The sequence below is a fragment of the Carassius auratus genome, chromosome 9 (genome assembly GCF_003368295.1).
Source record: "Carassius auratus strain Wakin chromosome 9, ASM336829v1, whole genome shotgun sequence".
Classification (NCBI taxonomy): Eukaryota; Metazoa; Chordata; class Actinopteri; order Cypriniformes; family Cyprinidae; genus Carassius; species Carassius auratus.
The window spans coordinates 2,866,757-2,879,691 of NC_039251.1; the positions used below are offsets into that span (position 1 = coordinate 2,866,757).

General features: G+C 35.4%; 2 protein-coding genes across 4 annotated transcripts in view; both read left to right on the top strand.

Annotated features, from left to right (window-relative positions):
- Window positions 1-12,935, top strand: part of LOC113109173 (NACHT, LRR and PYD domains-containing protein 12-like) — a 1,059,377-nt gene that overhangs the window by 466,868 nt on the left and 579,574 nt on the right.
- LOC113109178 (NACHT, LRR and PYD domains-containing protein 12-like) overlaps window positions 7,591-12,935 on the top strand; it is a 365,574-nt gene continuing 360,229 nt past the window's right edge. For 3 of the 4 annotated variants that reach the window (XM_026272816.1, XM_026272814.1, XM_026272817.1), the window contains exon 1: window positions 7,591-7,779. Coding sequence is in view for 1 of the 4 variants with exons in the window: in XM_026272813.1 (XP_026128598.1) it covers window positions 9,982-10,031 (50 nt within the window). In the remaining 3 variants the exon portion in view is untranslated. Of the gene's footprint in view, window positions 7,780-9,303; window positions 9,689-9,955; window positions 10,032-12,935 lie in introns of those variants that run through there. The other variant, XM_026272813.1, reaches the window with a different exon arrangement.

Consider the following 12,935-nt stretch of genomic DNA (forward strand, 5'->3'; position numbering starts at 1 on the left):
GTGTTTTTCTGGGAAAAATCGGTACAGACTATCTTTCTCTTATGAATATAATATAATATAATAACATTATGCACAAATATGCAAGTCTTAGTAGGCATTAGAGGTCTGGACGGTCTTTAAACCGAAGGCTGAACCCGGTCCATACCTGAGATCATCTGATACATTTAGAGCCCAGACCCGACCCGAACCCTCTACGAGTTACTTCATAAACTGTGATTTTACTCACTCATTGCAGAGAAATATAACGTTGTGAGTCAGTAGCCTGTCGAAGCTGTTTTACTAATAAAAGTGTCCGTGCTGTGTGATGTCTGGTTTCTGTGTCCAATGGTTGTGTGTCTGCGTGTCTGTGAAACCAGCGTAGCCCACTGCATGTAGTTTTAGTTTAGCTACAAACCCAAGCCCGACCTGAACCCGAAGCTATTCATTGAACATTAACCTAAACCCGACCCGAAAGCATTTGGGAACCCGTCCTATTGTAATGCATCAGCTAATCAGTTCAATATATGGCTGGAATTTTAAGCCAGGATGTTCACTTTGTGACTAACACTAGCACTTTTAGAACCAAACTGATTGAATGAATGGAAATAAATTCTAAACCATCAGAACTGTGTTGTTGTAAGTGTTCTGTATCTTTGTAGAGTGAGGTATTCTTACTCTGCTTAGGCCAGATATAGCAGTTATGATCGACAGAGGCTTCCTTGTGCATGACTGTGTGTCCTGGAAAGTGTCCAGACCTGTATTTCTCGCTGGGAGACCTCAGATGCTAAAGCAGGGGCTCAGGGAGACCCAAGCTGTTGCACATTGAGCATCTGATTCATAGACTGAAGGAGTTTAAATTCTGTGATAAGAATATTTAGAATATTTTAAATCTATTAAAACTAAAAATCTGTTTAACTTTTTTATAATTATTGTTTTTGTTTATAAATAATTGATATGTTTTCACAAGTTGTCAGGAGTGTTGTAATTTAATTTTACTGCTGATGAAACTTTACATCATGCATGTGACAAATAAACATGATTGAATTGTTTCCCATACAGTATATACATCTAAGTACTAATGAATTATAAATTCAGAACACCACACACACAAACAAATAACATTTACAGAGAAATGACCTTTAATAGGTTAACAACAGATCCTGTACATTTGTGGAAACAGTTCAAAATAAAACATTAGCCAAAAGATTTGTACAAATTGATGGAAACTGATTGCAGGGATTGAAATCACTATGAATCACTGAATGTTTCAAGCCAAAAGTGTTGGAAGATAAAAGTAAATATACTCAAACTTTCCCTTGATTGTTGTAATGACTCCCTCATCTCTGTATATTCATGTACAGAAATATGAACATTACAGTTCCCTGAATCTAGAAGAAGTAACTTGTGTCATTCTCAACGCATGTCATTCATTCATTGTGCTTTGTTGTCTTGTACCAATCTCACTTTGGTGTGCCATGACCTGTGTTGTTGCTAGAGAAGCCATGTGCAGCTGCTGATGGTGAGTCAACACAAAACATCTCTCTGAAGGACCCAGAGGATAGTCATCAGGGGGCAAGGATGCTCGTGTGCTGTGGGTATGTGGACAGGTCTTTAGTGTGCTCCAGGCTGGAAGCTGAGAGGAGAGTACACTCCCTTCTTGTACTTCTCCAGAAGCACTGTCTGCCAAAGGCACATCCCCTGAAATCCCTATGATGGTTATTAAAGAGCCGTTTCTCTCGACATGCCTTCATAAATATCATTCAGGCGCTGCACTCTCTGTATTATTGTAAGTTGAGGTGAGAAATGAGGACAAGAAAAAACAAGCATCACAAAGAAGATGTAGGTTAATATAATGTGTATATTAACAGTGTATTGATGGCTGCTCAGACCCAGTGCAGCTGTGAGTAGAGGACATCTGTTGGCTGTAATGTGCTGTTTAGTAGAGCAATGCTGCAGAGCAAGCCCTGCAAACATGAGCACTGATTGACCAACAGCTCAAATGTGTTTGAGAACAACCTGCAAACAAAATTGACATCAATTGAAGTTATCTCCTGTGTTTGAGGATTCAGACAACCATAGTCACTGGTTTTACTGGATCAAATAATCATTAGTTAAATGATGTTGGTTTACACTATAGCTAGTGTTTGAACCTTCCTTGGGCGAAGTGTTGGCAACTTGACTAATTCCACTCTCTGGGAAGTTTAATAGGCCTATGTAGCAGAGCTTTGTAATAAACTGCTGTGTAAATACTTGTTAGAAACACACAGAGTGGTCCAGAGTTGTACAGTTCGGACAGTAATTGTAGGCTGTGAGGCTGTGTCAAACAGTACTATCTGTATCTGACTCTTACAGTCTCTGTCTCAGGCTCCAGACTAACATTTGAAGGTAGTGGCACCAGCACCATGAAGTACTACTGATGGAGACACCAGAAGATTTAGTTTGAGATTATTTACAATAAAGATTATTTAATTGAAAGATTACTATTGATTTACAATAATGAGTGCATTTACTAATAATATTATACATAATAAAACCTGTATATTATTCAAGGTCTGTTTGATTAGATGTGCACAGGGGCGCTGCTAAGGATTTTGGGCCCCATGAAAAGAATCTTGACAGGGCCCCCAACACAACTGAGAGTTTTTTCATATAAATTTACATAAAATCATGCGCTTTTATGGTATTTTGACTATCATTCTCATATATTTAAGTCAATCAGACAATTGAACTCCACATGTCCACACCTGTAATTGGTCTTCTGTAATACTGCACTACTACAGTACTGTATAATGTATATACTGTACATAGTACGTGTCATATAGTGTATTCACATATATTTATATTTGTATGAAAGTACTGTATGTCAATGACAATAAAGTTATCCTAACCTACTATTTTTAACATGACAGTTGAAATGTAACGGAAACACTGAGCACTCTTAATACAATGAAATGTATTTATATTTATTTGCTTCAACACTGATACTGAAATTTCTAAATAAAACTCTTCAATTTAAAAAAACAGGAATTACAATCTGTGGTGAAAAAAAAAAATCTCAGCAAGAAAACACCACCATAAAACAAAATGACCATATAAAATTTCTAATAATTTAAACAGAACTTGCATAATATACTATATCAAAGAATCGCCAAGGTATAACATAGATGAGTCTGAGTTAGTCTTTCCACATCATTTCTAATCTCTTGTACTTGCTCAACATTTCTAAACAAAAATCCAATGTCTGACCTTTTCAGCTGCAAAATCATTAATCAAATTTTTGAAGTCGAGCTCTCTAGCCAACTCGCTCTAAATGGAAAGCATAGCAAGACTGCAAAGCTTTTCTTGAGACATTGTAGACCTCAAGTAGTAATACAACTCCACATCATCTTCAAGAGATGCACAGAAACCTCACAAACAGCTGATAGTAGTTTGGACAGTAGCTGGCAGAGGATTTTTATCAGAGTTAGTCATAATAACTATATAGCAATTATTACTATCTATATTAACTATCTAGCTGTATTTTTATTTACTTTCAGTGCACAAACAACCATTATTCTCTTACTATACTTAATTATATTAATATTATAGGCATACTGACATACTTCATGTAAAATTAATATGACATTCGTTTTACACAAAATAATAATATATCTGTATATAATACAACAATAACACGGTTCTGCACAAGCAATTGCTATATTATATAATTTAGATTAACAATATAAATTTACACACAAACACACACACACATCGAGTAGTTGTATGCTATGTTGATACGCGAGTAACAAAAAAAACAAAACCAGAAATGTTTGATTTCACAACCTTTAGCTCGTCGGCTATATACTAGCCTATGAAACATGTAATTTAAAGTACATAAATGGTCATTATAGCAAAGTTCCAACGACAAAAATAAAAACGCGATTTAGCAGGTATTGTAATAATCAGACGCTAAAAAATAATACCCTTTAAATGTTCGTTGAGCCAATGGGATCACTCGGGGGTCCTTAGCGGACTCGATTTCTCATGACAGGCTGTTTGTGTTGCCTTGGTTACGGAATACAATTTGGGCGGACTGAACCATTTTATGATAATCGAGAGGGGGAGAGGGGCCCACGGACGTTTGTGTTTCCTCAACAAATAATTTTTTTGACACCAGGAAACAGCAAATAGAATAATTTAAACTTAATAATTTTTACTATCAAATATTATTTTTTAGCACCACAATTTTATTGGGGGGTTCTTTGGGCCCCCTCTTAGTCATGGGCCCCGAGAATCGTCATCGTTTACCCCCCCTTTACAGCGCCCCAGGATGTGCACATATACATGGTAATTTCAACAATGCAATAAGTTTATAATGTTAGAGAATGATGAGGGTAAAAATGTTTTTCTCTATTTTCAGGTGTACAACAGGCAAACACAACAAGGTGTCTTCTATGGCAAGAATTAACATTGTTACTAGTTGAAATATAATTCCTGATATCAAGAGTTAGCATTGTTACTAGTGGAAATGGAATTGTTGATATCAAGAATACATATCCTGCGAATGAATAAAAGTTAATTTGGCTTGCCATAGTCTTCAGCCCTTGTTACCAAACACCAGTTCTTGAGAGGAAAAATTATTTTAAAAAAGAAAGATCACCTTTGATTAATGTTGAAGATATATATTGCATTCGTTGCAGGTTAAGCAAAGTAAGAAAACAGATAATTTTACCAGGAGTCCATCAAAAATAAAGTGACACCTCAATACTAACATTTCTATTATCCTGAAAGCTGTTGAATTTTTATGTTTGTTTATTTGTTATTTATTTGTTTTGCAGATGGAGGATCTGTCTGGCTAAGATGTGTATCAGAAGAGGACAAGGTCAGTTTGGGTAAGAGTCACAGACAGAGTCTGGCGGCACAAACAGAGATCAGCGAGAGCCAAAGAAGAGCAGCTGGGGAGATACTGTTACTGAGCTGGATGAAGAAAAACTAATCTGTGTTGATTAGGCACACGAAGGTAATAAATCACTGATTTGCATGAACAGTAAAGCTAAGAATCACAATGATCAGAAACATAGTATGCCATATTCAGTTTAACAAATCTTAGAAGTTAAAGGTCTTAGTGTTCCTGCTGTTTCCACTTCCACTTCATCAGTGAGGTGAGTGTGTTTGTATCCGTAATATCTAAATCTATCATTTTTTTTCTTTTTCAACCTCTTCTCTTGGTTAGGATTTCCTCTAGATATTGTTTATGGGGTTATTCTGTGGAACTGTTTGTGTTCATGCAGGTTCCACAGTAACAGCAGCAAGAATTAATAAAGGCAATATTCAAACAATCATCATTTTCTCACCTTCATGTTGTTTCAAACTTATATGACTTTCTTTTGTTCTGTGAAATAAATTATTTTCAAGAATGTCACTGAAAATCGCTGACATGTTGTTTCGGAGCCCAGTGATTTTCATCATATGGACATTCTTTAATAGTGATGGAGTTCGGATCATTTTACCGACTCGTTCAGCAAAATTAACAAATCTTTTTTCAAGTACTTTTGTTCATTTTGTTCATTTTAGCAAAATTTAATTAAAATGTTACGTGTTACTTCCCGAACACACCTAGTTCTTATGCAAACGTTGAACACAGTACAAACAATACAAAACTATAATGCTATGATAAACAGAAATTATTCATACATTTTTCACCTGGGTCTTCAGTCTGTGATCAGCTCACCTCACCTCTTGTCTGAAAGTCTTCGGGTTCAAGTCATTCCTTAATCACGTGACAGACCCATACGCTAAACCAATGCAGTCTGAGCCGGAAAGAGAATTGATTAGTTCATCTTTCGGGTATTCAGGTTGTTGATTGTTCGTTCTTTTGTCCCGTGACATGACAGCATTGGCTAGAGTAATTAGTTAATTTAAAACCTTCCTTACAAATGGAAACATAGTACTTATTATTTTTTTTTTATCTAATATTCAAAAATGACCTTGTTGTATGATTTATTATTATCACCCTTCAGATCATTAGACTATAGAACTGTAGTGTTATTTGTTTAGGATTCAAAATGTTATTTGCTTTTATGTCATTATGTCCTTTTTGAGCAATCTTCTTGTTATATATTAGACCAAAATGTCAAGTCTGCCTAGGAAAAGCAATTATTATACCAGCAAACTCAAAATTAGATTAAAAATGAACAAACTAGGCTATAAATACTTTGTATTGTAGGCTTGGATAATTATATTATTATATAACCTAGTTTTTATTTACCGATAAACAGTCAAAAAGACTAATTCATCAATATTTTATTTATAACAAGGTTTTATTTATACAATAATAACACACCACAGACCCTGAAGAAACAGTAACAAAAACACAGTGACAGTAATGTCAGAAATAGCGTATGGGTCTGTCACGTGATTAAGGAACGACTCGACCCGAAGACTCATGAGATGAACTAATCGATTCTCTTTCCGACTCAAGACTGCATTGACTGACACAGGTGAATTACTACTAGCAGAACAGAACCTATTGAATATTGCGCATGCGCGACTGAACGAATCACTCCCCGAGGCGACTCGTTCTTCCCGAGTCACATTAAACATTTGTTTATATTACATTTACATTTAATCATTTAGCAGACGCTTTTATCCAAAGCGACTTACAAATGAGAACAATAGAAGCAGTCAGGTCAACAAGAGAACAACAACAGTATACAAGTGCCATGACAAGTCTCAGTTAGTCTAGTATAGAACGCATAGCCAGGTTTTTTTTTTGTTGTTGTTGTTGTTTTTTTATAAATTAAAAGACAAGAAAAGGAAAAGTGCTAGTGTTAGTTGGTTAAGTGCAGGCGAAAAAGATGAGTCTTTAGATGTTTCTTGAAAATGAGTAAAGACTCCTGCTGTATGAATTGAGATTGGGAGGTCACTCCAGCAGCTGGACACAGTCCAGGAAAAGATCCATGAGAGTGATTTTGAACTTCTTTGGGATGGCACCACAAGGAGTCCTTCACTTGCAGAGCGCAAACTTCTGGAGGGCACATGAGGGACATGAGGGCACATTCAAAATGAACAAATAGTTCTAGAATGACACGTCACTATTCTTTAACATTCTTAAATTCTTCATTTTTCTTCATCTTTCACTTTTGTGATATTTCTTGAGATGAGGAAAAAAAGATTCGATAGGGAGAGCTCTGGCTTTGTGTGGACGTAGCCTAAATGACAAAATATCCCTTTAATGGGGTCATATACTGTTGATTACAATTTGTTATATTTAAAATTTAATTTTTCCCACTGATGTCAACTTATAATATTAGTAAGGGATTCTTGCAACCAAATGCTCAAAATTTAGTTTTTTTTTCATGACCACTTGCCACCCTCTCTATTATCTTTATTATATTAATAATATAGCTTACACTGCCTTATCTTTTAAGTCTTCATAGTTCAAGTCAGTTCCGTGTTTCAAGAGAGAGACGGTGAGGTTGCCGCTTGATTTATACTCTGTCCCCCTTTTTTTTCGTACACATGCTAGATTTTTTACAAATGATTTTGTATGCTAAAACGTGTGCGTTATTTGAAGAATGATTTGACATCGTAAGCGTTTTCCCGCTGTGTGTGGAGTTTAAAGACGCTCCCTTAAGAATTACAGCTGCTTGGAGTCTCGAATAAAAGTGAAAGCAAATGTTTAGCGTTGATGTTTCTCCGTTTAAACAGCCAGAATCGATTCTGTACGGAATATCAAAGTGTTTCATAGGAACTAAGCCATGATTTTCGTGTAGCTGCTTCAAAGAAAGACGGTAGATTTTGTGAATCTGTGTAAATAAGGTGAGTGCTGATGCTCAGTGCTTTTACAATGTTGCAAATTACTTTCTGTTAATAGTTGCTAAAACTGGTAGCTAAATGTCCCTAGATGAGATCATAATGGCAAATTATCTGATCTATACAATATTTTTTATAATTTTTCTATATTTTTCTATATTTTTTAATATTTTCTTTTAAAAGCAAATGAACGTGGTTTGATTGGTGTTTGGTGTTGTGTTTGACAAAAACAGCATGTGCTTTTATACAGGATCCTGTAGATGAAGAGGCTGCATTAATTCATACATTAAGTAACATTAATCTTATAAAACAATCTTAAATATTAAAAATACATCTGCAATAGATTGATGATTTAGATTTATGCACAGCTGTGTTATCTTAAAGGATCATCCAGTTATCATCCATCTCAGCTTAGCTGAGTCCTGGAGGGGTTTTCTGCTTTAATATCATTTTTAATATTATTTTTTAAGAATAATAATTTTAAGAGATGCCATGGATCTGAAATGTCTACCAATCAAAATAACCCAAATCAATACCATTTTTGATGTGAGTTATGACTTGACGAGAAGAAATGTTTTACAAACTTTAGTGAACATGAGCTAGAGAAGGACAGTGAATTAACCTAAATAAATAATATTTAAAGTAATTTTCTTCTTTGTATAAGGCGGATTATTGACTCAGTGGCAGCTGTCAGTCTGGGACTGAACACTTCTGCACGACTCAATACGAATGCCGTGACAGCGTATCACACATAAAATCAGTAACAGTTCACAATTAAATCCTTTTCCTTTTCCTGTAACTCGATAAAATCCATTGCAATGAACGTCATCGGAGATGTTTAATTCACAATCATTCTGAGCATTTTTCCTGCTGGCGTTCACATCAATCCACAAGTCGTTCTTATAGGTTAGGCTATTTTCATTCAATTCGATGTAAAAACAAATTGGTTGCATAATGGTATCCACTCACATTTAACTTTTTGTCTGGTTGTTATGGTCAGGAAAAAAATCACATTACTATATGTTATAACCTATGATCACTGTTTTATACAGATGTTACTATAAGTTACTGCCTTTTGTCTTGGCATGACATCATGACATTTGACTTCAAAATAGCTGTAAAAAAATAAAGTTTGAAATTATTTCCATTTAAACATATAATTGCCAGAAATCCAGTGTCTTACCTATAATTATTTTTTTCTGGACAAATAAAAATCTTTAAAGGCATTTAGTGGGTTGTTTGCCTTTTGTAGAGCAGAGCGGCAATCCACCTGTCACTCAAGTGGCCATGCCCTTTAATTATGCAGAACTTTAAGGCTTAATATAATTTAAACTGAGTTAGAAAAAAATATAAAATATAAAAAAAAAAAATCAACCCCCTCACAGTTGTCATGAAGGACAAAATTAGCTATACAGACCAAAACCACTTTTTGTACCAGGCTGTAAACAAATGTTTTTCTGCTGTAAAGTTGTGTATTTTAACATGGGAGGTCTATGGGTCTGAGTCTCTAGCGGCCAGTCGATGAATTACAGTTTAATACGCTTCTGTGTTTCAAGATAGTGACGGGGAGGTTCCCGCTTGATTTATACTCTGCTTTTTTCGCGTAAAAATGCAAGATTTTATTATTGTTTTTTTTATGATTTTATTTGCTAAAAAGTGTACGCTATTTTTTGACATCACAAGCGTTTTCTCGCTGTGTGTGTAGTTTAAAGACGCTCCCTTCAGAATTATAACGGAGTCTCGGCGCCATCATTTTTTTCCGTGTCTCGAATAAAAATGAGTTAATATTTTTCCATTTAAACAGCCAGAATCGATTCTGTACGGAATATCAAAGTGTATCATAGTAACTAAGTCATGCTTTTCGTGTAGCTGCTTCAAAGAAAGACGGTGGATTTTGTGAATCTGTGTAAATAAGGTGAGTGCTTTACAGTGACTTCCGCTTTCAGATTTAGTCAGAAGGACGTTTAGTTTTATATGTTCTATTTGTTTATTTAATATGTTTAATATTTTCTATTCAAGCAGATGGAGGTGGTTTGATTGGTGTTTGGTGTTGTGTGTGGTTTACTTGATCATTTGTTAACACACGACTAACATTGTGTATCTGAACATGTGTATCTCATGATCTGTTTCTCTCAGGATCCGTTCAGCTGAATTACTGAGTTTGTTTGTCATTTCTATACAGAGTCAGTGCTGGAGATCAGATGCATCATGGGTAACAAACAAACATCCACAGATCAAGAGTTTTCTCCAGGATCCAGGTACTTTGAAGAAACACTGTATTAAATCACCTTCAATGATGAGAGATGGGTGTTTTGTGTCTGGAGACAAACAGTATTGTGACAATATATGGTTTATGTGTGTTTTTCAAGTCATCTACAGACAATAAAGTATATGAATCATACAGTGCTAATTGACAGCATTTATTATTACAGTACAGAAGCTATAAAATATATTTTCTGCTCTATTGTGTGATAAAAATTGAAAAGGTGTTCGTAGTAACGTACAGATTATTGGTTATTGTCCAGCAGTATATTTTATTTCTTAGCCAATTAAAAGTTGTAAAAGGTTATTTTTTGGTCAATTAGACATACATACTTCTTCTTCTTCTTCTTCTTCTTCTTCTTCTTCTTCTTCTTATTATTATTATTATTATTATTATTATTATTAATATATTTCATATTTCTGTCCCCCTCACTTCTGAAATGATTGCTGCGTCCCTGTCCTGTAACATAACTGAATATTAAACTTTAGCTATATGCCATGTTATCTTCATTTTCGGGATCAAATAGGTTTGTGCCTCCACATGAATTTATATTCAGTGGGAAATGGCCCAAAATGGAAAAAGGAACCAATTATCACCCCCCACAGTCTCACAAAATCCTGCGGGGACACTGGGAATGTAGATGAAACACTGTAGGATTGGCTGTCACAGTGTGTGTGTGTGTGTGTGTGTGTCTCTCTCTGTGTGTGTGTGTGTGTGTGTGTGTGTGTGTGTGTGTGTGTGTCCAGGGCTCAACATTAACAATTGTCCGGGGCAAGTGGATTTTGTGAAGGGGCAAGTGAAAGAGAATTGTACTTGCCTGACCGGACAAGGAACTTGATCAAAATTTTAATAACTAACAATAACTAGGACAGCACCGAAACTTTGTCGAGAATGATTCTGATTTTATAACATTTTATTTCATTGTAAACGGTGATTAATAACAGATAATGTATTATCGAGGTCTCGTCAGTTGAGGCTCATGTATTCTGTCTGACTCACGAGAAATACACACTATAAGAACAGCACACACAAAGAAATAAACATGAACAATACTGCTGTAGAAAATATATAAATATTCTTTTTAATATATGCAACATCACACGACCAGTGATGTTTTCACGACTTTCAGCTCGACTGCAAATGTGATATTGATTTTATACATCTTCAGTTAAATAAACGAGTAATATTAACTTACATTTTAGACACATTATGGATCGTTTCTGCTCCATTTCGCTAACAAAAATAATTCTAAGCAAAGCCACAGCAGAACAGTCGTGCATCTCAGAGCAGCACACAAGTCTTTCGTTACTAAATGATTCATTTTCGAAAGAGTCAATGATCCAGTGAGGCATTTATAAAAACGGTTACTTGCTTCATTTATCGAATCAGCCGTTTGAACGAATCGGTTGAATCAATGATTCACTCATTAAGGCCATCCTTAAAAATATTTTGGTTTGCAGTAACAGTAAAGGGTAGGTCTATAGTTGTTTTTTCAAGTTTCAATGTAAAAAAAAAAAAAGTCAAATTTTGGTGATGGTGATTACGTAGGTATGAATTTAAACAAATTAGCATATCGTGACGTCACTGACTGGGTCTTCAACCCGTGCCTTTAGGTGCATCATTGCAAACCACATTTTAATGCAGGCTATATAGACCAAAAACAAATTGAAATCTTTGTCAAAAACATGTTTATTGCATGAATTTCAGGTGAGAAGAAAACAAATGAGGTAGTGTTATACTGTTTTACTTGCATCCACCGCTAGGTGTCGATGCAACCTACAAATGAGAGACAGTTTACTTTGCTTATTTGGGTTGTCACTTTGAAAAAAAAATCCTGTTTGATTTGAGTGACAAGTATTCATTGAATCGATTGTAAAATCGATTTTGCATGTCTAGACCCCAAATATACCCCAAATATAGGTAAATCCATGGACAACAGGCAGGACGAAATGTGAAGATTCAATATATTGGTAAAGACCAATATTTCTGATGATTTATTGGCGTGAAGTTACGTGCACAATGACAAAAAGGAGTGCAACATTCTCGAAAAACAATAAGCAGAGTGGACTGCCATAACACAAAACATTTACTGCAGGCTTTAACATGGCTCTGTTTACGATTAGAAATGTCAACAACAACAAAACACTGCATACAGCGATTCTAGCCCGAATCTGTATCTGTGTGCATGAGACTGTCTGAATACCGGCAGAATTCATATTTACATTTACATTTACATTTAATCATTTAACAGACGAAAGCGACTTACAAATGAGAACAATAGAAGCAGTCAGGTCAACAAGAGAACAACAACAGTATACAAGTGACATGACAAGTCTCAGTAAGTCTAGTACAGAACGCATAGCCAGGTTTTTATTTTTTTTAATTTTTTTATAAATGACAAGAAAAGGAAAAGTGCTATTTCTGTTGTAAAAAGAGAAACACTGTGCAGAAGCATTATTTGCTGTTATGCGTGTGTGTCCGAAGCTGCAGTTATTGTGTGACGCGTGTTCAAAAAAATAAAAAAACCTGGACGCGCTCCGAGAGAAGGTCGTTAAAATCAATTTCCTATTTTTTATTTCCTTTTCGAAACTTGTGTTGGTTGGTCCAATCGATTCGTGCAATAGATTTTCGAAGTTTTAGACTAGACAGGGAAAGATCTGGGCACAGTTTTTCCAGAACTTCGTGCCAAGTTAAAGTGCTGTCGAGCTGTTTTAATGAATGTTTTAGATGTATTATGACTTTGAACAGTGACCGCGAACATTTAGTTTACTGCAGCCACAGCCATTATTACCAAGCGTGAACCGTTGAATGACTGAATGAGAGGCTGAATGAGAGACTGAATGAGAGACTGAGATGAAGCGAACGCCCAGGCCATAGGGTGACATCCGTGTAAACACAG